This window comes from Pseudophryne corroboree, chromosome 4 (genome assembly GCF_028390025.1).
Source record: "Pseudophryne corroboree isolate aPseCor3 chromosome 4, aPseCor3.hap2, whole genome shotgun sequence".
In the NCBI taxonomy this organism is placed as follows: Eukaryota; Metazoa; Chordata; class Amphibia; order Anura; family Myobatrachidae; genus Pseudophryne; species Pseudophryne corroboree.
The window spans coordinates 246,625,853-246,638,565 of NC_086447.1; the positions used below are offsets into that span (position 1 = coordinate 246,625,853).

Consider the following 12,713-nt stretch of genomic DNA (forward strand, 5'->3'; position numbering starts at 1 on the left):
AAATCGATGGAGAGAAGAACCCTATGAAGTGGTGGACAAAATGTCTGGGGCACCTGTTTACCGTGTAAGGCCTGAAGGACAAACAGGGCCCATAAAGACTTATCACCGTCAACACCTATTACCGATTGGCAGAGATGTGAGGTTCAAGACCAAGCAAGCTGTTGAGACCACCGAGAGGGTGCCCTGGAGGAAGCCAGGAAGACTGAGGTCTACAAGGAGAGAGGAAACTAGAGATTATAAAGAGACAGAATGCAGTGAGGATGAATGGGGGTATGATCCTCCCACTACGGAAAATGAGACTGTCATTCAAAGTAATGAAGTCACTAGACCCCACAGGTCTACTGAGAGAGCTACAGGAGAGCCAAGAGGAGAACAGGTGTGCAGGTTGGAAGAGGTCGTACCTGAAGTAACGGTGGAAGTTAGAGAACCTGAGGGACAGGCTCAGGACCAACCAGAAGAGAGAGATGTTGGGGGAGAGGCTGAGCAACCAGAAAGGGTGTCAGAGGGAGATGAGGGAGCCCTTCCAGCTATTAGCCGACCCAGACGCACCACTAGGGCCCCTATGATATTTACTTATGATGAGTTAGGAAGGGCCACTGAAGTGCCCAGGGTGGTTCACCCTCACTGGGTCTACCCTTGGCCTTATTTGGGGCCCACCCCTGTCATCGTAGGAGCTTGTCAGGGTATGTGTGGATGTGTAAACAGACAGAATGGTTTAACACATATTCCTTTTCAGGGTGTGGAACAGGCTCATCACTTTGTCAGCGGATCGCCAGTCCCACAGGGGGAGTATGTAGTGCCCAGCGCTTATGACAGGCAGCAAATGTGAAATTGGACACCGGCCATTTCGTGTATAGAGACTACATCTCCCAGACAGCCTTGGGTTTCAGAGGATATACAGAGAGACACGAAGAGGCTGTCGGGGGTGGGGAAACAAGGCATGGGGAGCGGGGAGTGCAGAATGGAATGCTTTTGTCCAGAGGAGTGAAGGAGGAGATGGGAGAAGGATCCATGTCTGGCATATAGCTAAGATGCAGCTGACAATGACTGGAGAATACTGGGGAAGAAGTCCACGTGACTGTACAGAAAGAGCCCTACGGAGAGGGAGAACCCCAGTCTGATGAAGTTAAGTGGCCTACAGAGGATAATGCATTTCAAACCTTCCTTTTTGACCCCATGGAGAGGACAGTTTGCAGAGGGACACACTTTGGAGGAATGTGAGATAAGTAACGGTTTACAGTGTTATGTTTCTCGGTAAAGACTGATAAATAGTAGCTAACAAAGTGTGTGATTTCACCAAGAATCAGTTTGTGGAACTACAAGTACCAGCGTTGCTGAAAGTGCCAATTGGAACCTGTTAAAGTACCTTTTCCGTCAAGTTATAGCATGCAGAAGATAAGGAACTCTGAAATAACAGTGCACTATAGTGGGGGATATATTGTCTAATGCTGTGTGTGGTATGTGTGAAATTCCTTGTGATACTGCTGTTTAAGTTGTCATTACCCAGTCAGTGATTGCAAAGGCCAGGGTGTTAGCTGCATACAAAAAGGAAAGTGCAGGAAGGGACAGACAGACAGGAGAAAGCAGATTCATGTGTTATGTTCATTTTCTTATTACTGCATTATACACCCTTTAGATATGTGTGTGCATTACTGACCAACATGTTCCTATGCCTTTGGTATATGTCCTCTTTTATTGATCTACTATAGTCCCTTGTATATAAATGCATAAAAGCAATTGCTATTCCAGACCCTTTAATAAATGTGCCAGGGTGGCTTTTGCAACATATCCGTGTGATATATTCCTGTAGTGGGGTCGGTCTAAGCACGTGGTGGGCAGGGGGTTTCCCGAGTCTCCCTCTGGTGTTTCCAAAATTGAACACTTCCCAGAAGAGCACGTCATGTCAAGATTCAGGTGGAGGCACTAATACCAAGAGAAGTACAAGGTGAGAAGTATTGCAAAGCGGGAAGAGTTAAATACACACCATTACCCAGAGAGCCCAGGTAAAGGGGTGTTACACAGGTATATAGTTTCACTATAACCGGCACTCCACAGAAAATGACGGGTACTTGCCCAGGTACCCTCCAGATATTTGCACACAACATGTATCCAGAGCAGCCGGCATTCATGGTTCTTGGAGAATAACTGCAGAGACTATAGCAGATTATTCCATGAGCCAGAAGAACCTGCACAAAACCCTCTCATGCTGGTACCTGTGAGAGAACTGTGCAGAAGGACAAAAAAAGCCAGTAATGGTATTAATCTGCTTTGTAAGTTATATTGCGCAATGGAATTTGCTGCACTATATAAGAAACTGTTAATAATAGTAATATTGGGGCAGATGTATTAAGCCTGGAGACGTGATAAAGCAGTGATAAGTGCAAGGTGATAACGCACCAGCCAATCAGCTCCAATATGTAAATTGTCAGGAGCTGATTGGCTGGTGTGTTATCACCTTTCACTTATCACTGCTTTATCACTTCTCCAGGTTTAATACATCTGCTACACTGTCCCAAATATACAGTATTAAGCCTTAAGTGGAAAGTGATAAAGTACCAGCCAATCAGCTTCCTAACTGCCATGTTACAGGATGTGTTTGAAAAATGACAGGAGCTGGTTGGCTGGTCATTCATCACTCTCTACTTTATCACTTTTTAAGGCTTAATACATTTGGGCCACTTTCAAATTGAGTGCAATTGCATATAGAGTGGCTCCTACTCCTGAAACATGGAGAGAGCAGCCCTTTTTAGAAAAGGAGAAATGTCAACTAGCCTTTATATTCATTAGCCATCTGTGCACCATGCCCTGTGTCTGGGTACAGTAGGTGCACCTGTTGCTGACAGAGGACTGGTGAAAAAAGTGATGGGGAGTTTATAGAAGTTCTCCCCTACCACCCAGTGACTCCTCCCTGCTACTCTATCTATCTCCTGAAAGTTAGTGAGCACTAGTGTATGAACCCTCCCACCGCTGCTGTCCCCTCTGACTGCTCCCCATGGCAGAGAATGAGCAGGCTCAGAACCTGTTGCTGAAAGATGCCGAGCCACCGGTGGAGAGCACACTGCAAGCTGAGAGACAGGGAGGAGAGAAGCCAATCTCTGCCAGTGCCGAATGTCAAGCTGCACTGGAAGAATGACATCAATCTGCTGTATGTGTGCACAGGATTTATCATATAATCTGTTGTGTGTGCAAGCACTGGAGCTGTCTGTATGACACTGTTATTCCTGCAGGGTTGATGTAGTGACAGTGTCACTGTGACACTTTTATATCTCCACAGATATTAACCTTTCTAGGTCTGACATGCAGTGTGCCATGTTATATTTGGTTCTCACAATGACATAGGGGTAACCAGCTACAGGCCTGTACTTGTCTGCATTTCTTTCCTGACTAGCTCTTCCCTTATATGGGGCAGTGGCAGATCCAGGAAGACGAGCTATCTGTGCAGTTGCTGCTGCCGCCCCCATCCCCCCTCCCTGTCATTTTGCTGGTAGGGGCCCCCACTTATTAGTTCCCATACCCCCACTTCTAAATTTATACTTTGAGATCACTGAAAGGGAGTCTGAAAACTAAAAGGAGGGATCCCTAATGCTACAATGTGCAGTAAAAAGGAGGGATCACTATAGGGACAATGAGGACTACAATGAGGGATCTCTAAAGGGGCAATGAGGTCTCCGCCAGGTCACAGACTATCTCCTCCACCCCTTGACCCTCTGTCTGCTTCACCGCCCCGGTCCTTTTAAGGATACGCCCCCTTTCGAGTGACTATGCCCACATTTCCAGAGCATAGGGCTTGTGTAGCAAAAAAAACTGCCTTGCCCCTGTGACAAAAATCTTAATTGTGGCCCTGCATAAGATTATGTGTTGTTTTATGAAAGGACAATGTAGACAAACAAATGTGCCTGGAAGTAAGAGTTACCTGAAGGCGGAGAGCAGCAGTGCAGTATATCTACACAGGGATATATGGTCACTTACTGGTCAGCACTGTACGCCTCTTACATTGCTCCTCCACTCCACCATGCTTCTTCCCTGACAATGTGAATGGTGTCTCAAAGACAAATCTGCTGATATTGTGATGTTTCTCAAAATCAGTTTTTCTGTCTTCCAGCTCTTTCTCATCAAAATAAGGCGTGACGTATGTAACTTGGAAATAAGCAAATTTGGGATCTAGATCTTTGGGATTCACCTGCATAAATATTAAATATGAATTATAAAATAGGCTTTAACAGAAATTGCCGCAGACTAGTGACAGCTATACAATGACTTGCTAATTACGTGTAGATGCTATGAAGAGATTTGAGAAATTAATTTATAGCCATGCACAAAATTAGCCCAAATCCTCCCTTTTCTATACCATAGATACTAGACAAGGAAACAATAGATACCTGCACAATGCACATAGGAGGAAGGCAAATACAGTTCCTCAATTCAATAAATAACAAATTTCTGATTCCACCGCTATAATCCACCATACGTAGAGACAAGTGCATGACACAAAATGTACTATATTTAAACTAAAAGGTTTACGCAATGCAGATGAAACAATGGGATTAAAAAATAAAATAAAAACTGCTTGAGCTGGCTAACATGCCTGTACATGCCACTGTTGTCATGGATCAAATAAATGATCCTGCCCATCTGAACTAGAACTAGAGATAATCCTGCCTGCCTGAATTAGGGATAATCTTGCCTGCCTGAACTAGAGATAATCCTGCCTGCCTGAACTAGAGATAATCCTGCCTGTCTGAACTAGAGATAATCCTGACTGTCTGAACTAGAGATAATCCTGCCTGGCTGAACTAGAACTGGAAATGATACTGCTTAGCTGAACTAGAGATAATCCTGCCTTCCTGAAGGAAAGGTGATCCTGCCTGCCTGAGCTAAAGGATTTCCAGTCTGTCTGAATTTGAGATGATCCTGTCTGAATTAGATATGACCCAGTCTTTTTGTACTACAGATTATCCTGCCTTCCTGTACTAAAGATGATCCTGTCTGAACTAGAAATGATCCTGGTTGACTTAATTAGAGACAGTCCTGCCAGAAATTATGATGACCCTGTCTGCCCAAAATAGAGATGATCCTGTCTGAACTAGAGATGATATTGCCTGGCTGAACTAGAAATGGTCTTGTCTGAACCTGAAATGATCCAGTCTAGATGAACCAGAGTTGATCCAGGCTGTCTGACCTCAAGTTGATCCTCCATGAACTAGAGATGAATCTGCATGCCTAAACTAGAAATAACCCCAGCTACAGGAGTTAGAGATAATCTTGCAATGGTCCTGCCTGAACAAGATAGAGATGACTATCTGCCTGAAATAGGGATGACTCTGCCTGCCTGAACAAGAAATAATCCTGCCTACCAGAAACAGAGATAGCCCTGCCTGCTTGAACTAGAGATAATCCTGCCTGCTTGAACTAGAGATAACAATGCCTACTTGACGTAGAGATGATCTTGCCTGAATTAACTGCTGTACATTTCCACTCTGCAATGGTTGGTGGTTATATGAAGCCAAATCTTTCCAATGGCAAAAACAGACACACTTTTTCTCTTTGTGCCTTTATGGAGGGGTTACGTAATCATTTTCATTATGAACAGAAGCACACACCTTGTTTGAGTCCTGAATAATCTTAACATTGTCTGCTCCAAATTTATCACTATACAACTTGAGCAGCCTCTGTGATATTTCAGAAAGCCCTGTTAATTTGGGCTCTTTGTAGATATACTCCTTTCCTTCCTCTTCTTCAAAGAAACCCTGAAAATAAAAAAAAAAGGATCAATTTACAATTTGCAGGGAAATACTTCAGGATACATTCCCCAAAGCTGCACCATCCACTGTTAGTCACTTCAATGAGTTTATACATTATAACACATCCTACAGCTAGTACATAGTAAGCAAAGCCTTTGAAGCATTATAAATAGAATTATTAATGGATGACGGGAATTCATGTTTAGGCTGAATACTTGTACACTGGGTTTTAGCAAAATGACAGATGATTTAGTAGCACTTTAGTTTTGTAAGATAATTTTTAGAGAGTTTCCATGCAGTTAATGAAATGTAAGATGAAATTCCCTGGGTCTACACTAGTTACCTATATGTAACATGGTTTTTCAGAAGCTTTCTTGACCATACGTGTTTCATCCTGTTGTGACCAGTTTGCAATGCATTAGTTATACTAAGAATAATCTGGTATTTTTTAAACCAGCTACTGGTGGTGCAGTGATTGTGCCAATATTATGCCAGCTGCAGACATACCACTGTCTGGTCTGCCAATTACCCCAGGAATACACTGAAAGGAATTTATTTTTATTTATTATTTAGTAACAGCTTCTTATATAGCAAAGCATATTCCGTTGTGCTTTAATTATAATTATAATTACATAAATATGGGGGTTATTCAGAGATGCACGCAGATTGCTGCAGACGCAGCAAGATCTGTGTCCATCTCCACACATGCTGGGGGCCACCCAGCACTTGTGTGTGCTTCCGCCTCACAAAGCGTCTGCACTGTAATTGCGGATGCATCAAATTAAGGTTGACTCCTGTGTTGTGAGACGGACTGCCGCCATTTTTTAATTGGAGCGGCTGCATGTGACATCACACAGCTTCCGTGGAAATGCTCCCGGGCACGCCCCTGTTCGGCCCGCCATGCCCACAAAATGCTATGTCCCTGCCTTCCGAACGCCCGCTGCTGTCAGTCATCTTGTGGCCGCATCTGAGAAGGATGTGGCTGCAAGGAGAAGGGTCACTCCCGCGCACTGCGGTCTGTACACGTGATCAGACCAGTGCACATGTGCAGACCAGATGGACGCGGCCGCTGCGTACAGATGCATAACTGCGTCCATCTCTAAATCAGCCCCTATATCTCATATCAATGGATACGGCTTCATTACTTTGGGTATAACACATGTCACAATGTTAGCCAACCAAAGTTTGTTTCGCAGCATATTGGAATAATGACACGCTTATATATTTGTATGTTTATAGAAATTTGTACTATTACCTGTTATGCTACTATACACAGGCACCAATAAATATACAAACCTTGGGGTAAAATCAATTAACCACGGAGCTGCCCACGGTCTACTAGCACCCGGGTTAAAAGCCAAAGCTGTCAAATTGCTGGTTGCAATAAGCCGCGCACATCAATAAGAAGCAAACATCTGCACCTACTGTACACAAAGGTGTCTGTTCTGCTCTGTGAGCTCATGGGCCTTGCTGGAAATACCGTACACATAAATAAAGCACCAGCATATCTTATGAATGCATCAGATTTCTGTGTTCAATCAGAAGTTTCAGGATACCTGTCGGCTATCTGAGCATACATGTAAAAATGATGTCACCAAAATTGGTGGCTTACATGTGTATGTTGAATTTTATGTATCTCAAAATATGACCAATTCAAAACCCCAGCAGAATTTCTACATCAGATGAACACCAGGTATACAAATGAGTATACGTATGTCCAACGACTATGTTATTACATTATGTCCAGCGCTGCATTTTCTTTATGAAATGTAATGAAATACAAAACTTCCAGAACTGATTTTTAAATCCAATGAGAATCTTTTTTCTTGCTGTAGTACAAATGGAAATGACAAGAGGTCTGAACAGACGGCAGCAACTTGATGACGCTAATGTAGGAAATACTGTAAGATAAAGGGGTCAATACACAGCTGGTAAGATGAGGCGTCCAAATCCTATTAAGTCTCCACAGGACATGCTACAATTATATGTACACAGCCTTACGGTACTCATCTTACACTTGACCCACTGAGCTGCCTACAGGCGAAGGACATGCAAGTCTAACATAGTGTAAAATCTAGATATGGACGCATTCTGGTACACAAGTACTGATATGCTATATATATATATATATATATATATAATATTATACTTGCCTACTTTGAGAAAAGCATTTCAGGTAGATTGTGAAAGGAACATCTATGAGTGTGGCATTATGGTGGACGTGTACTGTTGCGCCTGCACATTGCTGCATTCTTGCTCAGCAATATCTACTTGTTGACGAAAAACAGGGTTACTATTCAGGGCTCGTTCATGTATTATGTTCTAGTCACATGTGTTTCCATATTAAGTGGCCACGAGACACCTTAATTTTAAAAATACATGTAGCCATAGGGATCATTGTGCCTTATAACCAATCCAATGCAGGAAATGTCACTGATGATTAATTTGGAAATATATATATATATATATATATATATATATATGTATATATGTATATATATATATATATATATATATATTTCCTTTTCCCAAGCACATAACAGCTACATAACGGGGGTAAGGTATCCTCAGGAAAATTGCAAAGGTCTTCAGGGGGTCCGGGAGATTGTAACTATTTCAAGGAGTATATATATCAGCAGCAGCGCCAACGACCTTATGCGGGGGGGGGACGCTAAGCACATATACACATACCTGTGTATTTGTATGTAATATATGTGCTGGCGTGTGTCTGGATCTGCAGCGCTGCTGTATCCCACAGCCACCATGCAGAACCTGGGACTCGGCATTCGGATTCCCTCTCCTAAGCCCATCCCCAGCCTCTTGTCAAATTGACAAAGAGAGTCTGGAGCGGGCTTAGGTGAGGGAATGGCGAGTCCTGTGTTATTCATGGCAGTTGTGGTATACAGTGCCGCTGCTGATCTCAGACACACGCCAGCACATATACACATACATGTGTAGATTTAAGCTATATACGTTCTTAGCGCCCCCCAACCACCACCCCCCCCCCACCCCTGCACAAGGTAGTCGGCGTGCTGTCAATGTATATCAATATTCCATAAATGGACGAATAATGAGCATTCAGCACTGACTTTATAGTCCCTTTATTAAGCCAAGTGTGAAAGACGTGCATGAAAACTGTGCTAGCATTTACTAAAATGACACATGACATAACTGTTTTAAACCCGATTCTAATCCTTGAAGGAAATTTAGTATCACTAGTACGTAGCAGAGGAACGCGGCAGGGCAATATGTGATGGCGCACTGTACAACAGACATGTCCTCTAGAGTGTTTATAGCAATGAACGCTGAAACATAAACAAGAGGTAACATGACTAGTCTATCAAACAGTGCCACCTAATGGTCATATGGCTTATAACATAGTCCATCATTTTAAATTGTTGGTCAAACTCCGCTTTCTGCAAACGTAAAAAGTATTACTAAGAATACCACAACAACATAATTTACATGACTGTGGAGAGCCATATTAGGAGGAACAATGGGAAATGAGTGATCACTGGGGGTAATTTATTACAAAGCGCATATTTTTAGTTATCTACAATAACTAATCAGCAATTATCTTTCCTGTATGCTGAGCCACCATGGGGTAACTGGTTGTGAGAGTGGGATAACCAAGCAGTGAAGTATTTCCAGCAAATCACATACAGCATAGCTCAGACCTGACCAATCTGTTGCTCCCCAAGTTTTCAGAAACTACACATCACAGTATGTTCTGCACAGGTTTAGCTTCCTCAATAGTAAAACCGTAGTAGGGCATGCTGGAACTTGTAGTTTCACAGCAGCTGGAGAGCCACAGGTTGACCAGGCCAGGTCTAGCTAGGTCTAGCTAGCTTGAATGCTTCCAAAATATACTCTAGCTAGTTTGTAGGGATTACTAACCAACCAAATTCATGGGAATGGGGAGTGTTAGAGACCTGAAATACTAGCATATGCAATCTACTAGAGCCCCAACAGTCTTTGTAATTAAGTCCTTCATTGACTGTAAGATGTATATTTTTATCTTTAATTTTATTTTATTTTACTGCATGGTTTTCTTTTTATCATGGTGTCATACTGAGATGCTGGTTTCTTTTTATTCTCACTGCCAGCCTCAGCATGCAGGATGTTACTGAACCCTCTTATGGGTAGTACTGAGCTCCAACCTGCTCACTCTACCTCCTCCACCACTGCAGTGAAGTCTGTTCTTGGTCACTCTCTCCTCCACCACTGCAGTGAAGTCTGTTCTTGGTCACTCTCTCCTCCACCACTGCAGTGAAGTCTGTTCTTGGTCACTCTCTCCTCCACCACTGCAGTGAAGTCTGTTCTTGGTCACTCTCTCCTCCACCACTGCAGTGAAGTCTGTTCTTGGTCACTCTCTCCTCCACCACTGCAGTGAAGTCTGTTCTTGGTCACTCTCTCCTCCACCACTGCAGTGAAGTCTGTTCTTGGTCACTCTCTCCTCCACCACTGCAGTGAAGTCTGTTCTTGGTCACTCTCTCCTCCACCACTGCAGTGAGGTCTGTTCTTGGTCACTCTGTCCCATCCCTTCCTGTGTGTGCTTTCCCCTACTTTTGATTCAATACCTGAACACTACTTACTGTAGGTCTTCCGTGCCTGTTCCCTGGTCCCTTCTTTCATCTCTGTTTTGTCTTATATCCCTGTATATAAATCTAATTTCCACAGCTGGGCTTAACACTAGTCATTACTAGCACACCTTACCCCTATATTGGCAGAAAGGTGGGAATCACCTGGATGAGGCGACATTTGGTGCACAGCATGGGGACTGCAGAGCTACGTAATACTGTAATTATAGACTGATAATATGTATTGTGGCTGATTAATAAGAAGAATATTGGGACTGCATTGTATGGGGCTCACGATAGACAGTGTAATAAATGCCTTCTTCTCTGTGCCCTACTGTGTTGGTTTTCACTGTCTGTATAAGTAGTACATGCCATAAGATCATTAGATTGTAGTGGTCACATCTCCAGGATCTGTGTCCTGACAATAAGTGACAGTCCGCTTCCCCGCAACTAGAGTGCATCATTATTTTGATGGAATGGCTACATGCTGTATGATGGAATGGGGAGGGCAGCTAGTCCAGACAAAAGCAAATGGTGAAACGCAACAGTAAGATGACTGCTATTTTTATGTAACCTAGCGCTATGGATTTGTGTGTTATCAGAAAATTACCTATAAAGAATAATTGATATCACCTGCGGAAGGGCTATAACAATCTTTATAACAAATAATACATTCCCTAAGATTGATACCTTATTTCTAGTTAAGTAATTAAAAGATGTTTACCTACCATAATGAAGATAAATCAACAAAAACACCAGCAACAGTAATAGATTCTACAGAATTATACAGAGCCAAAAAATGGTTAAATCCTGCCATGAATGCTGGGATGTGAACAGACACAAATGAGCACTGCACTCGTACATTTCACCCAAGTGACAAATGAACATCTTAGCTCATATTAATAAATTAGATGTAAGACATCAAGTATAAATGGCTGTCCCTGTCTGTGTAAGTGGGAAGGAAAGAGACAAGCAAAAAATGAGGCACTTACCACAGCCTTCAATAGGATCAGACGGGGAAAAAGAGCAAATGTAAGCATTAACTTTGAGTCAGAATATTAGAGAGATTTTAAAGTTATTGCAGTTTTGTGTAATCCCCAGTTGTGAGTTCCATAACCTCTAGCAGGCCAGCAATCAGCACACTCCGACTGAGCTGCTGATTGACTCAAACTTGGCCAGAGACATCCTTAAAGGCTGATACTGGGAACCAGTCATGTCTGAAAACATTTGTGCTCTACCTTTCAGGGGATTAAATACGCCACATTTCATCTGCTCTCAACCAGCCAGATATTTCCTTTCTGCAAATGAGCTGGAGCAGAAAATCTATATTATCTTCTGAATTACTATGTGTTTTGGGGAACTGCCTAAATTTACCTTCCAGCAGCAATATGCTTAGGTTTCTGGCTTCAGTACTGTTTTATTCTATCCCATGTGTGATATACACCAAAGTTTTATGGATGCTTGAAGATTAAGGCCAAGCAAATGATTACTATATAAGTTTAGGGATTCTCAGACCCAAGAACGGATAGATGTGGTTTTGGGTTTATGTTCATTTCCTTTACTTTCTTCCTATTTGCTATATGATTAGCCCATGGAGTTGACATGATAAGCATTCTGACATGTGTCTAGCACAGAGGTTCCCAAACTGTGTGCCGTGGCTCCCTGGGGTGCCTCGGGACACTTGCAGGGGTGCCCTGGGTTGGTGGTCCAGGACCAATTAAAATTATTCATGGTCAATATAATAGGCAAAACCAGTGCTGGTGGCTGCCAGTCATAAAATATGTGGCCAAACAGAAGCAAATCTTGTCCCTCACCACACAACTGACCCTAAGGATGACATATAAACGCGATCTACTTAATGTAATATTTCTTTCTAAATTTCTCAATAAGAAATTTTTGGCCTAGGGGTGCCGTGAAAAAAATTCTGATATTCTAGGGCGCCGTGATTCAAAAAAGTTTGGAAACCACTGACCTAGCATAAGGTCAGTTCAGGGGGTGGGGATTACAGAAGTCTGATTGGTAGGAAATCCCCAAATTGGGAGTTTGATATTACATTACAACAGCCAGAAACTTGTTGCAGTTACACATAAAGCTAATACAGGGTGACCACAAAGTCAAACCTTACTTCCAGTGATTATTTCAGAAAAGGTTTATATCATATAAGCGCAAAGCATCAGGCAACTCACTCCGGCAATACCTTTTCAATAGTGCTCCAGAAAAGAGTCTATGGGGTAGATTTACTAAAACTTCTGTGGTGGTGGTGTTGGTTGCTATGGGCAACAACAACAGTTTTCATTTTTAGAAGTTTTAGAAAATATACCACTATGGGTAATGTGTAGTATCCACATTACTAAAACAACAGTGAGAGTGGGCGCTAGTGTGCTAATTGTGT

The 12,713-nt window shown here is 42.6% G+C and overlaps 1 protein-coding gene across 7 annotated transcripts in view; it reads right to left on the reverse strand.

Annotated features, from left to right (window-relative positions):
- Positions 1 to 12,713, reverse strand: part of DOCK10 (dedicator of cytokinesis 10) — a 691,954-nt gene that overhangs the window by 22,060 nt on the left and 657,181 nt on the right. For all 7 annotated transcript variants that reach the window (XM_063916012.1, XM_063916009.1, XM_063916010.1 and 4 more), the window contains 2 exons: positions 5,601 to 5,747; positions 3,970 to 4,180 (listed from right to left, as the gene is read on the reverse strand). In XM_063916012.1, the coding sequence (XP_063772082.1) occupies positions 3,970 to 4,180; positions 5,601 to 5,747 (358 nt within the window). The remainder of the gene's footprint in view (positions 1 to 3,969; positions 4,181 to 5,600; positions 5,748 to 12,713) is intronic.